The 22,984-nt window shown below is 36.6% G+C and overlaps 1 protein-coding gene across 3 annotated transcripts in view; it reads left to right on the plus strand.

Annotated features, from left to right (window-relative positions):
* The window catches only part of ARHGAP5 (Rho GTPase activating protein 5), a 45,881-nt gene extending 34,106 nt beyond the window's left edge, over nt 1-11,775 (plus strand). For all 3 annotated transcript variants that reach the window (XM_082761137.1, XM_082761135.1, XM_082761136.1), the window contains 3 exons: nt 824-955; nt 1,966-2,071; nt 7,977-11,775. In XM_082761137.1, coding sequence (XP_082617263.1) covers nt 824-955; nt 1,966-2,071; nt 7,977-8,307 — 569 coding nt within the window. In that variant the 3' untranslated portion in view covers nt 8,308-11,775. The remainder of the gene's footprint in view (nt 1-823; nt 956-1,965; nt 2,072-7,976) is intronic.
* The last annotated feature ends 11,209 nt before the right edge of the window (nt 11,776-22,984 follow it).

Genomic DNA, 22,984 nt, shown 5'->3' on the forward strand with positions numbered 1-22,984 from the left:
CTGGAATATGATCAGTGAATAATGCTGTTCATCTGGGTGTATTGAGAAGGGTCAGCATTATTTTTTCTTTCTGCTTTTTCATTTAATCAAAGTTGATCCTTCAAAAAGAAAAAAAAAAAAACATATTTTAAGAGTCCTCTTGGATATGAGTCATGAAATTAAATCTGTGTGAAATAGATGAAATAGATTAAAAAATTCCTCCTAGATGATAAGGAGAATAAATATATATTTTCTTTAATGCCTCATTTTGTACTATTTCAGATAATCTAAATATAACGCTAGACGTCACTATATTAAATGATGTTTCAGGTGGAGTGGACTTTTGAAAAATTTTTAAATTATCTAGCATGACTTTTACAGTGAATCTAGTAGTAGGTTATATGGCAATGTAGAATCACTGTGTTGTTATTGCATGTGTTATTGTCCTTGCTTATAAGGCTTTGTGATCTTGTTAGTGTGTCTACATGAACTCTGCAAATTGTGCCAGTTTTTAACAAAATTTGGGGAAATAGATTTTAAAACTCATTCTTGGGCAAAATGAATTATCAGAAAATAGTTAAATAAAAGTGCATTTAGATCCACACAGAGTTAGACAACTTTATTTTCTGATCTGCTTTCTTAATACTGTCAGACTTGTTAAATTTGATTTCATGTGTGTCAAAGTGATGGTATCTTACCCACTGATTCACCTTGTCGTGCGTTTTTGACAAATATTTGGCAACATTTTCATTTCCAGCATTTTCAATAAGTTCTTGCTTTCATAAAATGCCACGAAGGATAGCTGTAGATTTTACTTACAGTGCTGTTTAATTTTGTCTTACAGATCATGATATCAGTCTAGAGTCTATGGAAGTGACAGTTAATGCTGTGGCTGGGGCTCTTAAAGCCTTTTTTGCAGATTTGCCAGATCCATTAATTCCTTACTCTTTACATCAGGAGTTGTTAGAAACATCAAGTAAGTAATAATCTTGTTTTGATTTTGTTTTTACAAATTGATTGTCCTTATTGCTATTTTTAGTTCATTGTACTTGGAAGGGTTACCTGCATTGATTTTTATCTTGACTTTTTAATTGCTTAGATGTACCCACTTCTTGTTAACATTCTTTCAAAGTAATTGGACTATATGATGAAGTAAACTTGTTACATTAGATTTTTCTAAATAAGTTGTGGCCTATTATTTCTAGTTTACCTAGGAAATTTAATTGGAAGAATCTCCTTTTTTTAATTCTGTATTTGTTCTGCATATGATGAAAACTCTTGGAAATCTAATGTAGTTAGGTATGTAGTTGTTAAGCAGGTGTGTACGTGGGGGAAACGCCCCTCAATTCATCATGGCTTCCATTCAAAGAAGTCTGTAGAAATCTGACATATATATGGAATATTATGGTAAATCTGAGATTTTTTTTAAATTCTTCTTGAACTCTGTGTAAGATGAAATGGTTAACAATGTTTACAAATGCTTTAAAAGTTTTAAGTGAAAATATGACTAAATTGTTCCCTTTCCTTAAAGAGGGAACATCTCTCTTGGGATCATTTCTGGGTGCCAGCAAGCTGTTTTAGAAAAGCAGTGCTATTCATTTTTGCAGCATACAGCTGTGATATCCAATATTCTTAATGCGTTTTGTTCAAAATATGAAAATATCAGTGTAAACCTAAGGCTTGGGCCTGGACTTCATTTAAGTATATTCCCTTAGAAATTTTATATTTTTGTATGACATCTCTAAGCACTTATTTTTGATGTTTTTGCTGTACTTTTCAGGCAAATCCCTTATTTACTATGTTTCTGGTGAGGTTTTATTTTTTTCTTGATTAGTTAAACTTCAGTCAAAACATGCACTAGCTTAGAATGTGTGATATAGGTGGTCTTACTGTTTTCCAATGCAATTGGAAAAAGTAGGAAAAAGAGAGCAACACTATTCAGAATTTCTTTCTAAATGTATGAGAAAATGTCATTTGTTTCTATAGAGATCCTGGATAGGACAGAACGACTGCATGAATTAAAGGAAATTGTGAAGAAGTTCCACCCGGTTAACTACGATGTCTTCAAATATGTGATAACGCATCTAAACAGGTTTAGTATTTTCTACTAATTTTTTTAATTTGTAACACTCGAAAAATAGATGTATTAGTAACTGTTAATTGCTGTATATCACAAGAAAGCTGAAAGAACAAATTTGCACAACTGTTGCAGATCTCATTTCTCAGGAAGTAGCTACTAATGTTAGAGGCTGATATAGGTTCGAAGGAACATGGAGGTCATCATGGTCAGCTTCAATCAGCATCTAAAATGTAGCACTAAAAACACCCACTGAATGAAAATGTAGAACAAAGCTATAAGTATGGTAAATTGCTTACATTCATATCCTAAATCTTGCCTCTTACAAGGAAATGTAATGGCTTTCTTTAAAAAAAAAAAATTACTAAAATAGTCTTAATACTTCTAGATGTATACTATCTGATCTGACCCTTTAAGTGTACACCCTGCAAGTGTACAATATGCAGTCATAAAATGTAAAAAGACTATCTTTTTCTTATTCATCTAAAACAGTGGATTCTCTGAAATCCACTAAATCAGATTAACTATGTTATTAAGAGTTATGAGGAGAGACTGAAGGAACTGCAGTTCTCTAGTCTGGAGAAGAGGAGGTTGAGTGGAGACCTGATCTCTGTCCACAGTTATCTGAAAGGAGGTTGCACCAAGGAGGGTGTCCTCTCTTTTCTCAGGTGGCAAGTGAGTAGGATGTGAGCCAATGGCCTCAAGTTGCGCCGGGGAGGTTTAAACTTGGATATTGGGCAGAATTTCTTAATGGAATGGGTGGGTAGGCTTTGGAACAGACTGCCCAGGGAGGTGGTGAAGACCCCATCCCTTGACATATTTGAGATACGTGGACGTGGCACGCAGAGACATGGTTTAGCGGTAGATTTCTAGTGTTAAGTGGATGGCTGGACTTGATGATTCTAAAGGTCGTTTCCAACCTACAATTTTATTTTCATTGAGTATATGAGAAGCTTTGAAATTTAGGCACCTACTTTACACTTCTCTCAGTCACAACTATATTTCTAAAGCTTTATGAAGTTACTCATTTTCCTTTGCAAGGGAATGTATCTATTTTTTCATTGCAGTTTTGCCAAATAAAAATTCTGTTTTCTAGCTCTAAAATAGATAGTCATAATTAGAATTTTTCTATGTGTTTTTATATTGCATACTTGAAAGATGTTCTGAGGTAAAAATGAAACATCACGTATTTGACACAGTTACTAGATAAGTCACTTGAAATGTTTCAGTAGTTCTTAATGGACCAGATAGAAACTCGCATGTCACTTGAATTCAGTGAAATAGTGTCAGTCCTGCAATTGTCAGAATTCATCAGCTGGTCATCTGTTTGCATAGCACAGCTGAGTGTACCAAAAGTCTAATTGCAGTGTCAAGTACCCAGATTGCTGCGGGTTAAAGAGCTAAACGCAATTGTAAAAAATGCTGAAAAGGTTCTAATGCATGCACATACACAGATGACTGAAATAAATTCATCACAGAACTTACCGGAGAACAGTAGTGATGTATATTGGCCTTTGCTCTCCAGTCCGTTCTCATCCTCCTAAAGATGAGTGACATACATACAGGTTGCTAGTAACCAAATAATGTTTTCTTAAGTACGAGAGGCTGTCATTTTTCTCATTTGCAGTGGCAGGTGAGTGCCATTCAGCAAGAGAACTGCCTAAGCATAAGCAGTTGCATATATATGGAGGTAAATACAGGATCTTAAAATAAACTCAGACCTTTTCTTGTAACTGAATTCTTTATAGACTATATTTATTTTTAAGAAATTAACAAGTGGAGAATTATTGCTAGTATATAATAGAAATTGAAATGTGTTTTTTGGATGAATTTCTCATTAAATGAGCTAAAACACTCCAAAACACTTCTCTACATGACTGAAGAGTTCTCTTTACAAACTGCTATTTTCACTGTTTAGTTTTTATTTCACATGTCAGCAGAGTGAGAAATGTGCTATTGTTATATAGTTAAGTGTGAGTGGTTGGTGATTGATACTATTTTGGTATGTCCACAAACATAGGACTTTGTTATTGAAACAAAGAATGCAAGTACTGTCCCGATGACTTTGCTCTAGACATAAAAGACCATGAGAATGCAGTAAATAGCAGCGAGGAGATGAATATTTCTTCAGTGTGATAAGTACCTTTCATAGTATGCTAGCTGTCTAATTGTGGTTGATTAATAGTAAGTAGAAGTGAGTTTTAAAGACTTTGTTGAAACAGGATGGTGTTGTATTGACACTGGCTTTAATTTTTTCTTCTATAATGGCTCCCTTTATATGTAAGAGTTAATATGGCACAGTGTGCTTCTGAGGACTATGAAAAACATGGTTGCACAGCTTTTGAAGTCTGATCACAGGTATACAGGGTATACAGCCTGAAGAGCTGGGAGTGGACAAAGATGGTAGGGTCAAGAGAAGTGGCAAGGTTGAAATACAGACTCTTCATTTTCATTTTGAATGATTATAAAAGAAGATAAAAAGACATTTGTTAAGCACTCACAAGAAGATTCTGAAGTAGTATGGGGAAAGTATGGTAGGAGTTGCAATATTTATAAAATAAAAGTAATATGAATATTGCTTTTACTCAGGAATGGTATCCCAATATCCTTTGGACCAGGTTTATTAAAAACAGGTCGAGAGGCAGTATTTGTGTACTCTCACACAATTTGGAATAAGTAATGCGCGTGCTAAAATACAAGTCTATCCTTTATAATTACCACTATACATGCATTGTAAATGAGTGAAAATATTTTTTATAGCCATAATTGTAGTGTTTACTATGGTTTTCACAGCTTTTCAATCTATGGACTACAGCCAGCTGTCAGAAATTTTTGCAGTCTGCTCTTGCTGATCATCAAAATAGTCACTGACAAGTTACTAAAGTTTTTTTTCCTGTCTATTTCTGCACGACAACTGTATCTCAGTTGCCTTTGTCTTGTCTACCTTAATACAAGAATTGTATTCCCAGTAGAATAGCATACTTGTTTGGCAGGTTTATTAACACCAGATGTTTCATGCAACTCTCACTAGTAACTTCTAGATGAAACTGTGATGTTACTTAGAGCGCAGGGTATTTTAGTTTAGTTTACATATCTTCTGCCCAAGAAGAGTCTTATGTCAGAAGCAACCAAACCATCATGCTTACAAGTATTTTGGAATTCATCAGGCTCTGTTTCTCTCCTGTAGTTCATACAGCACCAACCTAGGGAAATTGATTCAGTGAATCCATTCATTGCAGAGAGGTAGAATTTCCAAACCTGGGCTCATTCTTTTTCTGAACGTCCTGTCATCAAAACCATGTTTACAAAGTTCGTAGAATCATTTAGATTAGAAAAGGCCTTCAAGATCATCAAGCCCAACCATTGGTTTGAGAGCAAGAGCCCATAAGAGTAATCTAGTACTTGTGTTGCATCTTGAAATTCTTTTGTTTCAATGTCTCAATGTGTTTACCTTTTTTGGGAACCTGTATTTTCTTCTTCCTTAGTGTCAGTTCTTTCCAAAGTGAACTGTTTTCCAAATGCAGTTCCCCAGCCTGTAAGAGACATTTTGTTAAAAGACTTTTGAGTTCGGAGTATTTTTTGGTGGTGGTGGTGGTTTTTGTTGTTGTTGGTTTTTTGGTTTTTGTGGTATCAAACCATTTGAGTAGATTCTGTAGATTTAGTAGATTAATTTGACCTAGAAATATATTACTTTGTAAACTTCATACATATTTCATGGAATTTTATGTAATTCATAGAACAGTAACTAACTCACCAGGAGAAGTTGCTTTTTCTTGAGGTGTGATAATGATAGACTAAGGAACTGATCTCTGTGGCACTCAGATTGATCCCTGCTTAAAGAATTGTTTATTTTTTAAACTATCTTGGTTTATATAGATTGTCTTGACATTTAATAATGTTCTTTAATTCCAGTGTTTATGATACTAGTCTGATGTGTAAACTTGTACATTAATTGGCAGTTCAGGCATAGTCAAAACCTGTCAGTTCTTCCTTATATCATTACCACAATCTCCCTTTCAGTTGTTCCTGTGAAGTTCTGGAAATCTGGAACTGAGGTTGAATTTACTTATTAATTGGAAAAACATAAGAACAAAGTAAAACAAACAAACAAACAAAATTAGTTTGCTAGGGTAGTGTTGTGCTGTTCTGCTCAACAGATTGGCTCACAGAGGGGTGTGACAGGTGCCAAACCTAACGAGCATAAGCAGAGAAGCCTGTACGCTGCACGTGGCAGGGAGAGACAATAAGGAAAAAATTCCTTCTTTTGTTGGAGCTGGACAGTATTCAGTCAATTCTGGTTCATGGAACTCTCCCCCATGTCTTTTATTGGCAAATCTGCAGTTTCATAGGGAATGGATTTTTTTTCCTAAAATTATATTGGCTGATATTAGGTAAAATGTCTTCTAATTATTTTTTTATTGCTTCACTCTGCACTTTTAAGAGCTTTAATATTTTATATATTTAAAATATTTTTATTACTTTAAAGCTCAAATGCTGCTTTGTTTAGAAGCTTCTGTGCAAAATGTGTATGGAATAATATTAATAGTTTTGCTGATAAAATACTTGCAAAAATACTTCCAGGTGATTTGTTTTGCTTTTCCCCTACTAGTTAATAATAAGATACTTATTAACTTCGTGATCAGAGTTCAGTTACAGTTGCAGTAGCTGCTGCTGGCATGTTAAATAGATATCCTGGCTCAGCCTAATTCAGCATCTTGTGAAACACAGCAAGTGACTACAAGAAGAGAATGAGCATAGAAATAATAAGTTAGCTCATTTGTGCTTGCTTTAATAAGCAGCAGATGAGTGAACCGAGTCTGATTAGACATTGCTTTGGAAGAATGCTGCAGTAATCACAGGAGTTGCAGTGCTACTTGCTTACATCAGAGAAACAAAATAGAGATTTTGGTTCAGTGTGACTGTGGTAAGTCATAGTATTAGGAACGTTAAATACAAAAAGAAATAGAATGGGAGAAAGAGAATTACAGCAGAATCGCCATTCCAAGGGACGAGTCTGTAATAGAGGAAAAGGTCCAAGTTGCAAGTTAGTAAGGAGAGAGTGCTAAAGCTGAATATTGAGCCTGTTCCTTCTGCTTCTTTTGTACAATCTTAGGAGGCTTCTGAGTGCATGTATACAGTGACAAAAATTGGCATGGTAACAAAATTGGATAAAAAAAAACTTTTTTTTCTTCAAGGTTGTGATTGAATAAACAGTAATAGCCATTTTTATAAATAAGTTCTATACAACTGTATACAAGTACACAATTGCTGCAATTTAATTGTTTTTACGTGCTGAACGTTTGAATATCCACAGTCATTAAAGCAATCCATCCCTTTCCTTTTATTATTCCTGAAAGGTTGTTGAAACCCGTTACCAGGGAGCTTCCATTTTGCATTAAAAAGTAATTTAGATACTCATTTCAAGTCTTCTGTTTGTACTTTTTTTTCATATTAACTAGCAATAATGCAACAAGAGGACCTAGCTTGACAAAGGCTACTAGTCTTCCTCAAAATGAGTTGGACTGGGGCACCTGCTCCAACCAATTTGCACTGATGTGTTCTTTACAGCTGAGGCAAATTCTTTTGCGGGCCAGCATGAAAAAAAAATGAATAGATGTGCTGTAATCAACACTTGGTATTACTGGTTGTGCATTTTCTTAACATACAATCTAATGTGATCCCCTTTTCTTTGAGTATCGTAAATGATGGTCAATATATGGCTGTACTGCAGTAAGAAGCGGGTTCTGACACTCTTCTCCTAGACAATCTGCTTGACTTTATAACACATGTAAGCCTGTGGCTGGTGGAGGAATTTGTAATTTATTATTGTCACTTCAAAATGTTGGTGTGTGTTTAAATACTTGTGGTTTGATTGCATACAATTTTTAATTAACTTCTGTGCATGTCATTCTCATTTCAGGGTTAGCCAGCAATATAAAACCAACTTTATGACTGCCGATAACCTGTCAATTTGTTTCTGGCCTACTTTGATGAGACCCGATTTTGAAAACAGAGAGTTCCTTTCTACCACGAAAATCCACCAGTCGGTTATAGAGACCTTCATCCAACAGTGTCAGTTTTTCTTTTACAACGGAGAGATCGTAGAAACACCGAACCCAGTGGCGTGTCAGCCACCGCCTTCCAACACAGTGCAGATGGTGGAGCCCATGGTACCTCTTCAGTTGCCGCCACCCCTGCAGCCTCAGCTGATACAGCCACAACTACCAGCAGACCCTCTTGGTATTATATAGATAGGAGATGATTGCAGGCAGCCTGGCACTGGACAGTAAAGAAAAGCTATAGACATGCATGTTTCAGGATACAGTAATGTACTTCATATTTATGACAAAAATTCTCATCCAGCTGATTGGACATCTTTTTGTTCTATCCCGTACTGTGTTCCTCATTTGTACACGCTGCAGATAAGAACTATGTGGTAAGCATGACTGGAGAGGTTTAATTTTTAAAAGCAAAAATAGCTATAAAGTACAAAGCTGCTGCTGCATGATACTTTATTGCAATCACTATATCATTCCTGTGACAATTTGTCACAATATATTGTGAATAAAATTTTTTCTATAGAAATTTAATGATTAAAAAATTACATTTATGAAACATTCAATGCTTACAGCCTGCTTTATGGCTGTTTTTGTTATTTAACATGCTATTTTTGGCAATTTTATTCACATTCAAGCGTTCTGTGTAAACAAATAAAGCCCAGCTATAGTTTATTTTGTAATCTCCTGGCTACTTATGTGACGGTAGGCTTAGGATGGTTTATGGAAGAATGCAAAATGCACTGTTGAGAATTTTACAATCCCTCACCTTCCATCTTTACTTGTAAGTAAACCTGTGGACAGTTTGTTAAGGGTGGGTGAACTTGCTTATTATTTCTTACAGCACAATACCAAGGACATGCTTGTTGTAAAAGTGAATTTCAAATACTGTACAAAAGTTTTGATGTTGCGTACTTATTTCTTTATGTTCCATTCCTGAACTAAACATTTTGTAAAACTCAATTCTGTAAACAACTGCATGTTTGAAAGATCATTGATGGTCTTGTAAACTTAATCTAATATATTTTAGATATTTTAATTTTTCCCACTTGGGAATACATGTAGTGTTTAGAAAATAGTTCATGACATTTTCATATAAGGTTATATAACTTTTCATACATAAACATGAACTTTGTTGTAGTAAAATTCTCTAAACCAAACAATGTTTTAATCTAGGACTTCAATTAATCTATTCTTTAAATCTATTTTTATGTGACCCTTTAAAGATATAAAAAAAAAAAAAATGCATTGCTAATACATGGCAATAAATACTTTGGGTACTGACGATTAACTTCTTTGGAGTGTGTATATATATAAAATCACAAACTTGTATTCTTTTTTTTTTTTTTCCTGTGGTATGTTGTACTAAAAATTGAATGACTGATTTTTGTTTTTGCACCATTTTTTTTAATGATCTCTTTTTTCATTTATTTTCATTTTACATTGGTACCAATTTTGCTGTAAAAGAATGCTGCTTAATTTAAATAGATCTTTTGGTTAAATATTTTGTTAGTGGTTAAAAAAAATAGAAGGTTACAAATTGTAGCAAAGGAGAGACCACAGATGATCACTATTGTGATACTTCATAGCAGCTTTTTTTCTTCCATGCTCCAAATACGCCTTTTTAGGTTTGCAAAGACGACAAGAGTTTTGGCTCGTTCAGCTGCTAGAATGTTCTGTGTAGTTTTTTTTAAAAAGCTTTATGATGGTCACTGTTGTAATCTTCACTTATAACAAGATTTAAGATCGTCTTGTATGTATTATAGTAAATAGATGATTTTGAGACTTAAGGCTCTTAAGAGTTTGACTTGCTCCATTTTCATAAAATAAAAATTGCCTTTCCCTCCCACTTATGTCCTAGGTATTGTACTTCTAATTATGACTTGGAATATCATTCTAGATTACTATGATACCATAACTCGGCTGCTGTTTTAAGTTACATGTATATTATAAATTATCTTGATATTGTGTTATATTCTTGCAATTATCTTTTCTAAGAAAACATAAAAAAAAAAAGAAAAGTCAACCCTATTCCTATTGCAAAGCACACAGGAATTAATAGTACAATAAAGTCTGTCCTGTAAATTGTAGTATTCTTAACTTGTTCTACTTTACATCTGTTGTCTATATAGCTTTTATTTATAGTTGTCAGTCTAACATTGGCATGTTTAGCAAAGCAAATGAGACTACAAGAGTTTTATAAACTATTTCTAGGTTGCTAAAGAATTTATTTTTCTACTATATATGGTATAGACAAAGCATCACCTGTACAGGAAACAAGGCTATTTCTAATAGAAGTAAGCTTAAAAATAAATGCCAGTCATATCCATATTTAAAAGTTGTATACATAAAGTATCTTCGGTCTTTGTAATGTGAATTACATTTTGAACTTTCTATAAAGTCCAAGGTGTTTGCCATAATATTTATCTAATCTTTGAATACTAATTATTAGAGTAATTGACATTCCATTTCATGAGCTTTCACACTGAACTCACCATCAGTAACATTCTTCTTGTGTATGTTATGGCTAAATCAGGTATTTTATGGTTTGCTAAAAACTAACACATCTGGCCAAATACGAGAGTGTTATTGCATTTACCAGATAAAAACATTGGAAGAAAAATAGTAAGAAAGCACAGCGTGTGACTCTTGGCTGTCACTTGGCAGAGTTCCTGCATAGGATTTGCATTATGCAAGTGTTGTATGCAGGAATGTGGATGTGTGTGTGTATGCACTTGGAGGTGTGTGTGTTTATGTACACAGGCACATGTGTACAGACTTGCTTGCACATACACCCACAAAGTAAAGCTTCTAAAGGATACTAGGAAATTAGACCATCGTTACTAAAGTATACAATAGAGCTTTCTCCATTATTTTTGGTAGTGCTATAAAATGAGGAAGCATGTCATTATATGCAAACTCCTCGTACGCTGGGTCATGTAGTCCCTTCTAGTTTTAATGGAAATAAAAACAATAATAACTCTATTTTTAAAATGTGAGCATTTTTACAGTAATATCTATCTTGATAAAAATACATATGTATATTATTTTCAGTTGAGCATCTCAGTGACACTTTATGGAGTACTTTGTCTCTTTTTATGTAATTTTGGTATAGGCATTCTGCAGTGTGATGTTTTTCAATGTTTTACCAATTTTCAAGACCCACTCGAGTTACAAAAGCACCATTTTAAGAAATGGTTAACAGATTGTTTTAGAATTCCTTACCCTTCATGATCTTGTGGAATTTTAACATATATAGTGTAAATAGATCGCAGATGTCAACTGATGTGAAAAGAAACTTCTTCTGTTGTATGTTTTCTCCATTATTTGAATACTGGTTGCTAGAAAGTTTTAGATATGTTTATTTTTAGTTGCTGGCATTTAGCTTCTAATATTTATGATAAATACGGAAAACGAATCAATTAGAGATGAAAAATTTGGCCTTAGCTTCCATGCTTATTTCATTTTTTTTCAGTAATTGTGATGCTGTTTGTCAACTGAAAAAGTTACATATATATAAAATTTTTAAAGGTAAAATTTTGTTCTTTGTTTATAATGTAATCCTTTGTTGCTACATCAACACAATACTGCAGTGGACTAAATATCAGTAAAGCTTATTCTGTATAAAAGATGCAATGAATAAAATACTAAGATGCTTACTGTGTATAATGTTCAGTTTAGTTGCCTACTAAATTTTTGAAGGCAAAAGCACCCTGTTTTCTCTCACATACACAGAGAAATTTAGCCATAAATCTTGCTAAACTGAGTGCATCGAATGCTTAAGGAGAATGCTTAAGGAATTTCTGGGGGAGGGAGGGAGGGAGATGGGGTGGGGAAGGCACGAGTCTCTCTTTTTGGATCTCTTGTACTTCTTTTAAACTGCATAAATGTGTAAGCATTTTGCACACAATGTGAACTGAATGGTGTACCCCATTCTGTATGTGATGTACCCCTCTGCCAGGGTGGAGACATGCAGACCTCCCAAGTGATCAGATGGAGAGTGTTCTGTTTTTCTGTTCAATGCACAGTAAATTCTGTGGTTCTTACATTTTGCACTTGATTGAGCTGCTCAGCAAGAAAGGCTGTGATTATGGAAATCATTTTTTTCCGATTTCTACCATGCTAGAGGAATGGTCAAAAAATAAAAAGGCTCTTTTTGAAATTGTTTCCTATAGAATTTCTAAGCCTGCAGGAAAAACTGCACCTTGAGGCAAGCTTTAACTTCTCAGCATTTCATATCGTTGGTTGTAATTCTCCTCTTAACTGTATGGGATAAATCCAACTGGATAAAAAACAAAGGAAAAAACTTGCAAGTTGTACTGCTTTAAGTTCATGCAATACCTACGCTTAGTTTGTTTCTTCGAAGTGTCTTTTGAGTACCATGAGTAACACAGAAGTAACTGCAAAACTGCCTGCCAGCCTTCAAATATGAACAGTGTTCAGGTTTTTTTGTGAATCTTAACACCCTCAGATACTGGAAGGTTTTAATCTCTAATAGGATTCATTTTACCTGTAACTCAGTGTGAGGTTCTCAGTTAGATTGCTGTATCCAAAGACATTATCTCAGCTGAATCTGCAGCGTAATGCCATGGTGGGGCTGTACAACAGACCCCAATCTTCTGATGTACAGCTGTCCTAGAGAACCAACGCGTGAAATAAGTCTTCATTTGTGCCATTTCTTTTTCCTTCAAGTGATGTGTAGGGTTTCCATGGAATCAGAAGGGATGAATTTGATCTCTCATCATAGCTAGCGAAAGTAACCACTTTTTTTTTATTATTATTATTATTGACAGTTCTTCCCCACAGATGTGAATGGTGCATGTTGGAGCCGTTACCCATGTGTTTATCCACCTGTTAGATGCAGTGTGTGGGGGGGGGCTGGTGGTTGTGGTGCTGAATTAAATGTTACTGGTGCCTAGCCAACGTGCTGGTGCTCTTATGGATTTAACATACCTGAGTACAACAATAATAACTTGTCCCTTTTTATCATTTTTGATTTAGAAAATAGAGAATTAAATACTGTTGCTGAATGCCTACAGTGCAGTAACTTGTGTTTTTTTTTTTCAGTCTGAGTATGATGGTAACGAAAGGCCCTTGTTCCTTGCAAGCTGTTGAATTAAGAGAAAATGGGAAGGGAGTCTCGTGGTATTTCCAGCCAAGACTGCGTGGTATTTTTAGGTAGTGTCTGTATTTGATCTCTAGGAAACTGCACATGGATATTTGAGATGCAAAACTATGCAAATCTTGTCGTGTTAACGCTTGCCCTGGCTCTCTCTGTGAGCTTTACCTGTCATTAACGGTGACTTGTCACAGGCACGGAGCAAGCAAGGTGGTTGAGGAGCATTCCTGGGATGGCCTTGTCACTGCTTCAGGGGCACACAGACCTGCTCAAGGAGTACCTCTGCCTGCTCATGTGAGCAACTGCTTTGAATAGTGTGGCTGCAGCTTATATTTTCCCCTGAATTATGGTATCACAAGCCGTCTTCTTTTGCTTCACAAATGAAGAGCTGAAGGGACAGCAAATGGGCTATCCTGCAGTTCTCTCAGCTGTGCTACTGCTGAGAATTGTCAGGAGCTCCTAAATTGCTCTTGCAGGGTTTTACTTAATTATATTTAGAAAATGTATGGGATGATGAGTTTTCAGTTGAAGTTGGTTAGTAAGTTGACACTGAGTGCAGAAAATTGGTGAAGCATCTGCAGAACAGGATAAGTTGCCATGGAATTATAGATGGTGCGACCTGCCTCTGCAGTGACCACACTTACCTGGTCCTACTGACCCCATGGCAGTGCTGGGAACACAGAAGGGATCAAGAAACCTACTGGGAAAAAAAAAAAAGTCTTGAATAACTGCTTCTTAAAATATTTCACATATCAGAATTGCCTGTGGTTCATTACTGAAATGTGTATGTGTACACAGATATGTTTTTTTTAATTTAATAAAGAAGTAGATGTTGATAACAGTGGTTCAGGTGGCCAGTCTGCTGCAGATAATTGCTTACAATTCAGATATTAGGCTCTGAAAACTGAATATAAACAGGTGTATCTAATTTTGTTATCCTCTCTGTGAGTTGTCTAGCTCTAACTGGTCTACATGTAATTTTGTCATCCTGTATGGTCATGTAAATAATCCTGATCCTATGTCCTTTATTTAACTGTGCTAGAGATGAAAAGTTTCTTTATCATTTCACAGATGACTTTCATAATGGCTTCTTTTCTCTCTCTCTTTACTTACTGTCAAAACGTAGAGTTTATAACACAATAATAACATTTGTCTCCTGTACAACACTCTGGTTCCACGTAAGGTTTATAAACGCTTGTTGATATCCCTGTATCCCCTTTGGTCTGTGCATGTTTGTGTGCACTCCTCTGTGATTTTGGCTCTGCAGGACCCAGAGCAACGTGACTCTTGCCCACATGTGGAGATGCGCATTGCTGGGAGGTGGATATCACTGTCATCCTTTTCCAGTCCTAACGTGTTTAGTGAAAGAGTATTTAGGAGACAGTTTAAAATGGACGAGGGATAAATGTTATGAATTCTTAGCATGTCAGCAATGCTTGCCTGCACTGGGTTCCATTTCTGTGCTACGGGTTTGCTTTTAGGGAGTTTTCATGCCTTCAAGCAACGGTGTAAAGGGAGGAGGAGGTGGGAACAGTCCGTTCCTCTGATGTCCTCTCTAACCTCACCTCAGGGGCCAGTGTTGCTCTTGGAGAGCTCAGGGCCCAGGTTCTGTATGTTTCATGAGGAGTTTTGTCCCCCCCAACGAGTGTCATGGATTAGCATGTGGCTGTCAACCAAAATCAGTACAAGTGAAACGGGGGTATACATAACAGCTTTAATTCATTCATTGGTATCCCCGTTTCTGAAGCATGTTGCCCTGAGAGTCATCTGTTGTTGCTGTTTTCTGACATAAAATAGTCTTGATTGGCATTGCCACCATGATCTGCAGTTCTAAGCCATCTTTCCATCCCTTCGGAGCTGGCTGGATTTATGTAGCAGGATACAAGGCTTCCCTGGCCGGAGGTGCTTCTAGAGAAGTAGATGTCAAACTGTTCTCCTTAGGCTTGTACTTGGTGCTGTCAAGTATTATTTTGTTTCCTGTTGTCTTTTCTAAGAGGGCAGCTCATAAGAAAAATGAGGGCTGTTCTAGTATCTGCCAGGGATGTATTTCTGTAGCATGATAGTGATGCCGTGCAGTAAATACCCAGGTCACTGAATGAGGATGTGAAAGTGGCACATAGAGACATGAATCCTGCTGGAATCATTTGGAAGACTATCCATGGCAGAGTAAGTGATTTGTGGAATTACTCTCTCAACCATGACTGTTCTTCCTCTTGGAAGGAAACTAATGCTTTTTTTCTTTAGGAGGCAGGTGAACTGGTGTGCACGTAATGTGATTGTCAAAGCTGAGCGCTGACCCAGCGAGGAAATGAGCAAGCAGTTTGACACGAGAGACACCCTAAAAGACTCTGCAGGCATCGATGCCCACATCCTAGTATTCAAAGTATGGGGAGGAACTAGTTGCTTCTGGTTTTCTCTGAGGCCACGTGCTTTTCATAAGCAGAGGGGCAAGGTCTCACAGCCCCCTTTGGACTTTGACCATTGCCACACTTCCAGTATTTCAATTACTGGCTGCTGTGAAGGTGTTTTTGAGCTACTGCTCTGTATATAAGTTGAGTTTGATTTCCTGAGATATTTTTTTTCTTTCCATTTACTTATTCCCCACCCCAGAGACCAGGAGAGCTGCTCAGCTAGAGTTTCCTCAACACGAATCAAGAGATGGTGCTGCAGGGCATTCTCATTTGGGAGTACTTGGCTTTAGATCTCACCGCTCCTCCTTTGCACTACAAGAATGTAGGTTTGTTAACTTCTGGGCTTGATATGAAACCTATTTTTTTTCTCCCTAAATTTTCTGAGGAGGAGTGGTCTAAGGTGAATGTCTGCAAGCAATTATTTATCTTTGTGCGTTAATTTATGGGACAGGTGCCCAGAGTCCAAGGATGGCTAATCTTGAGAAATTTAAAGAAAAAAATTGCTTACAACTTCTAGGAACATGCTCTCCCCACCCTTCTGATGTACTAATTAAGGAAGCTTTTAGCTATTCTTGCACTGAACTATAGTAAAAAGTATGTTCTGAACTTGTTGGGAGGTGGGGTAAATGTCTATGCTGAATTGTCCTGAAAGGGGAGGGTGGTAGGGGAAAAAAGAAACAAACAAAAAATAAAACAGTAATAAAACCCAAGCAATTGTTCTTTTTGCAGGTAAACATTGCCCATATGGCTACCTGCTGAAGTGAATTTTCAACTAAATTGGAGGAAAATATTTTCATGTGTATTTTTCCCTTCTAGTGTATTCAGTATTTTTTCTGTTTTCTGTATTTTTATATTACAAGGATATATTCCAACCATTTCTAGCATGGCAGTGGTCTTCATCACCACCAGTTCATGCTTGATGAGGAGGCCGAGCAGATGCTGAAGACAGTTTGCACCTCGCTTTCCATGTAAGAACCAAGAGCTGTAACATAAACACCTGCTTAAGGGAACTTCTGGTTTCATATTGGATAAGTGACTTTCCTACCCTGACAAAGATTCTCAGAAATATACTTGTTTTAGCCAGAACTGCGATCTAGACAGTTTAATTAAAAACAAAATGAAGAAAAAAAAAAATAATAATAGAAAAAAACAACCCACACCCTAATGTGCATTTTTAATGTTGGATTGGAAACAACATTTTACTTGTTCCTTGGATGAAAACAAGTAATGGCAATTCAGTATTCAAAGAACGTTTTAGAATTAGCTAAGTAGTCCTCTGGAAACATCAGTGAGGCATCCACATTGAAGAGAACCTTTTATTGATACTTTTTCTAATGGCATCGCAGTTTTCTGACTAACAAACAGATTCTTTCTTATGGTTTTGCCTAAGTATATTATACATGATGGCACACTGAGGCTATTTTTAAACAACTACAATTTTTTTCAGTAGTTTCAAACACTCTTGTGCAGAGATACCTGATTATAGGAGACCCTGGATTACTCATTATTCTGGTGGTGAGTAAAAGGGATTTAGATGTCTTATTAAGGTCATATTAAAGCAGACAGCTGACGTTGTTCCTTATTAAGGAACAACTGGGATGACCTTTTTTTGCCAGACCTGGCAGAGGTTTCTCTTCAGCTGTGACTGGCTGCTGTACCTGCAACGCCCGGAGCACTGTGTACAGAGCAGGGCCCTGTCTGCGAGTAGCTCTACACAGAGAGGTGCAATAGGCAAAGCACGTAAGTCATGTCTTCTCTTTGTTCTTACCAAAAACCCAACTACTAGAATGACCTTCATAGCCTGTGCTTTATAGTTTTATAATCTGGCAGAGTATAAATGCCACATTTTCTACCCTACTTCTCAGAAATACGTAGCTGACCTGTGTTGATGCATTTGCTATATTCTCTTTTCTGACATATGCCACGCTCCCTTTAAAAGAGAAGATCTCTACACAGGCACAAGTCATACTAACTGACCGTAATGGCTGTATTAGCTCAAACTAGCAGGTATTTTGGTGAGAGTTTATCTGATAAAAGTTAGACCAAGTCCTATGTTACTGTTTGGATACTTCTCTCCTTCATCTTAAAAGTGAAACCAAAGCTCCCCTTAGATGAAAATGTTGTACAGCCTGCTTTGGTCAAGGTTCAATTGGCAAGGAAGGAATTATCATTTTTGTTTGCTAGTGAAGTCCCCACAGGTAGCTTCTTCTTGATGGGCGGAAATCTTGCATATGTGCATGTACACACAGTTACGAAATGGCTTTCTGACACTATGTAGTTTCCTCTACTTATTAATCTATAATTTCTGTGTCCCCAAATGTCTCATATTCCACTATATATAGCACAACATACTGAGTTTTCTACGTTGTGTTGGAAACCAAAACTCAAATGTTCTGTAAGCACATGAATTTTTAGTCTAGGTCTGCTGTCTGAAGAACCTCCGTGTTTTATTTATGTATTTGGTATTCAGGAAGCAGGGGACAAACTTGAGGTGAGTGATTTTACTTCTGAAAAATGTGGGAGTTTGTGAATCAGGAATCAGCCCTATTCTGTATCGGTGGCAGGCATGGAAGAAAGAGGATCAAGTACATGCATGAGATCCTCAGGTGAACGTGCACTGAGCAGAAAAGAAAGAAGTCCCATTTCCTTTTGCCTCTGAAAAACAGTTGTTTTATAAATAGGTATGAAAATGCACAAGCATGAATATACCAGTGTTTTCAAATCTAGAGATCTGATTTCATCCTTTCCTTTGTTAAAAGAACTGAAAATTATATTCTTAGCAAGCTTACTACTAAAAATCCTTCAGTCCTTCATACTTCCCCAAATGATAAGGGTAGCCAAGAGCAAGGAATGACCTTGCCTGACTCCTGTCACCCACTGGTCTGCTGTATACCAGCTTGCCAATGTCTCATAGCCAAACCTTGCAAGGTTTGGGGACAAGAAACTTTTCATGCTACTTGGCATCTGGCATTATCCTTTTGGTGGTGCTTCTGGGGGCCACACCAGGACAATACAACAACATGAACAACAAAAGCTTGCCAATATATGTACAATAGCTCAGAAAAAAGTATATATATATATTTTTTTTTAAAAAAAGTATAACTATTGTATACCCATTTTGTGAGATTTTATTGGGCAGCCCTGCAATAACTTTTCCAGTAGCACCGTAACAACTTTCTGTGCCACTATATAAAATATTTTCCTCATGTTTTCCAGAAAGAACAAGCATACAGTAGAAACTGCATTTAGAATTGAGAAGTATTATAATAATTCTACCTTCACTCGTTACTTAATTCTTTGTGGTGATCCCTTGGAAGTGCTTTCACTTTTCTCCTTATGTGACAACCTACTTTCTTTCTATGTTTTCTCTTGGTCAGTGGTAGACCTTCATGGCCATGTAGTGTTTGTTTTCTGCTAACAAGTTTCTGGAAGTTGTGCAGACTATGAAGACTGATTTACAAACATATAGTCTTTTTAAAAATAATAATAGCAATTGTATAACATTGAGAATAATAATAAAAAGTCATAAAATAGGGAGCCTTATATGGAAATGGGTAAGAATTAGAATTAATGCAGATATCTTAAAAGAGGAAAGTTTAGTTTTTAAGTAAGATGAAGATCCATTTCAAGATGCAAAATCAAACTACTTTAGAGGAGAATGGACGCAAGTATCACCATAAGGGTTCTAGCTCAAGATATGCAAGTGGGTCTATTTCACTTGTGTCTATAATTGGCTACGTTTCTTTATTTAAATTGTACTGGTTTAATCAATGCAAATGCTCGTTAGGTTTTAAGAGTTACATGGATGTTGAGACACAGCAACTCACAATCCATAAGAGGTACTATAGGTACAAAAGTCACCTTAGAGTATATGAATGTAGACCTTGAACACCCTTGTTTCTCCGATGGAAATTTCTCTACACTTTTCTTCAAAACCTGTGAGGTAGATTCCACAGGTTTGTCCATGTCTTATTTTAGTGGTTCAGTATCCTTATGGGGAAAAGAAGTTTTTCCTGGTAACCAAACTAAATCTCCTTTACTGCAAGATAAACTCATTTATTCTAGTTCTATTGCAGATGGACACAGTGAATATTTATCACTGTCAGCTTTATGGTGACCTTTAGATGCTGAAAGACTGCTGCATCCTATTTCTTTCTCACAGCTTTCCACAACTGTCTTTTTTTTGTTTGTCAAAGTAACATGTTCCTGTAAGCTTTTTTTACAGGTTATGTTTATAAGCCTTTTTGTGGCTTGTCTTTTACAGCACTATAAGTTAATGTTGACAGTCCAAACTGGGCAGTCCTGACCACTCTTACTAGCACAGAGTACAGCAGTACAATATCTTTCGCGTCCCGTAGATAATGTGTAAGGCTGAATAGCCCTGAAGCTTATATTCCAAAAACCCTCTTTTTTAATACTTTATTTTACTTTTTACCAGCATACGCTTTATAAATGGTATCTTTCAAAGAGGGGGATTGATTTTACCTGAAGCTCAGGAGAGCCGGGTTCTCCTCTTGCACTGCTCCATGCACATTGCCGCACAGGACACTGGCACCGTGGGGTCCATTTGGTTCTGGGCACCTTCCCAGTACGTGCCTGAGTGCCTGGGAGATCATGCTGGTGTGGGACTTCTGTGATTCCACCTTTCAAAGAAGCCAAGAGACAGGAGTTTTTATTATTTGTCAGTCCTGAGATACCAGCTATTAAATCATGCTGCAATTCTGTGATCTAGCGCTGTCATTGAGAAGGATGATAGAGAAAACACAAAAGAGACAGTCAGCCTTGGATAAAAGCAAAGGCAGCCTTTCAAAATGGTTACTGAATTAAGTGGTTGCAAATAGAAGATGTGGCTCTTCTTAAAGCACAGATACTTAATTCAGATATGTTCTTTTCCATCATGGATGTCTTGCTTTAAAAATATTAAATTGCTTTACTTAGTGAAAATTCTAGAATTAATGTTTTTTCTTTAGAGGATGCTTCTCACATTCAAGAGAAATAATTAGGTGACGTAAGTTAAATGTCTTCGCTTCTGTAATACTTTGGTGTATTCACAATGTTAAAATGCTTCCTATTTCTTAGCATACCTAATTCATGTTTTATAACTCCTCATTTCTATCAATTTTAGAATAAGGATTTTCTTGCAGCATTTTTAGCTTTGTCTGCAAAGAGATATGTGCTGTTGTATAAACAATGCAAATATTTTTGGCACTGAATCCCATAATAAAGATCTCATTTAGTACATGCTAATTGAAGATTTAATGCCATGTTTCCATAAGGTTTGTTGACTATTAAATTTATGGCTCCCTTCATCAGTTTCAGGGCTAGATAAAAGCAACAATAAGAAAACAACAACAACAACAACAAAAACAACTTTAATTTCTAAAAGAAATACCGTGGTCTGAAAATCTGTGATTTGGCTTTTTAAATGCACAGCTGTGCTCCTTTCATTTTCTCACTTTCTTTACATTCACAGGAAGCTAAATCCATGGCACTGCAGCCTAGCATGTGCCTTCTCGTTGCAATTCTCAGCGATGTGGCCATTCATCAGGGTGTGCTGATCTGGGACTGTGGTACCAGTGTCCCTTGTGTCAGCTTTTGCTGATGACACTGCATGCCAAAACCAGGAAGCAGCCATTTCTTAAATGGCAAAGCAACCAACTTGCAGTACATCTATTGAAGGTAATAACTTGATAGGATTGCTTTAAGAAAAATATCCTTTTAAGAACCATATTTCTGTAATGTTCTTGATACTTTATAGATAAAGCTGTGCATACATGCTATACCATGCATTTTGTGTCATTCTAGAAATGCCATATGTGTAATGGTTTAATTAACAAAAGGTTGGGATAACCATAGGACCCGTTATTTGTGAAGCCACTGCTGAAAGCAATAGTACATGCACAACATAATGTGTATATATATAATTTTTATAGGTTAGATTTGGTTTTCCCCAACTTGAAGGTGCCTCTATTGTTGAGGTACTAGCACAAGATGAATTTGTCCTCTTTCTACCTCAGTTATGTCATCAGTATTCAGCTGAGGTGCTGTTTGGGTATGGCTGGGAACTAAGAAGCACGTGTTAGCGTGCTCCCAGTGAAGACAGGGTAAGGTGCTGTGTGGCACTGGATTTGCACATCGTAACTTTCATCAATGAAATCAATAACTCCAGCTTGTAAATGATAATTTTTTTTTTGTTGTTTTCCTTTGGAGTCCCTGCAAATTCCTTAGCATGCTCAAGTATTTATCCTTGTTACTCTCTCACCACCAAGAAGCTGCCACCTTTAAACTCTGATAAGCTTCTTGATGACTCACAGTCAGTGTTGTTTGCTCTTCCCTATAAATGTGCAAAATAAGCTGGGAAGTTCTTGAAGCACTTTCTGAGACTGTTACATTTGTAAATTCTTCTCACTGATATAAATCTTTTGTACAGCATCCACTACCAACAGCTTCAGTTCTGTCTGAAGTGTATGTTGGAGTGATCTGCATATTTTCTCTTCAGTATCTGAACACCTGCCTCCTTTCTCTCCCTCCCTTTGGTTCAGGTTTTGGGAAGGGAACAAGTGCCAAGTGCCCATGCCACTGTTCTGCCCTTGCTTTCCCCAGATCTCCCCCAGCCGCATCGCTCCCCTCAATGTTCGCTCATATTTTATTTCGCTATTTCAGTTTCTTCTCTCACAGATGGATTAGCTTGTATTTTGCCTGGCTGAAAAATCTCTATTCTGCCAATATTGTAACCTTTCTGCATCTCAGTCACGGTTCAGGAGATGTATTATCACCTCAGATTTTGACCAACACACTACTCTGTTCTTGAAATGCTGTTTTCAATTAATCAATATCACTGTTAAACAAAATGGGGCTAATATGCATCTTTGGGATGTGACATTGGGATAAAAGCTTCAGCTTGATGTTCTGTCATTCATTGCTATCCTTCGTTTATGATTGTACAGACAATTTTCATTTCTGTAACTTGTGCAGATAGACCAGCCTTCAGTTAGAATCTCTGGAGTAATTGTATTGAATGTTTTATTAAAATTTCAATAGAGGGTATTTATAGCATTCCCTTCATCTATGATGATCATTTGCACAGAAGAAAGTTACACGTGGCATCATCTCAGATTTGTTATTGATCAATTCTGTCTCCCACTGCGGCCAATTTCTGTGCAGCCTACGCTACAGAGCCCTGTTTTTTCCCCTTCCACCACCACCAAACCCAATAAAACACTGGATTAGATGGAAATTTATGAATCATTTTGGTGGGGGGCTCATTTTTTGAGTCTTATATTTCTTTAGTTACATTTCATTTTTAATGAGACTTCAGTTTTTGTGAGGTTCTGTTTAGCTA

The sequence above is a fragment of the Aythya marila genome (assembly GCF_965140915.1).
Source record: "Aythya marila genome assembly, chromosome: 5".
NCBI classification, from domain to species: Eukaryota; Metazoa; Chordata; class Aves; order Anseriformes; family Anatidae; genus Aythya; species Aythya marila.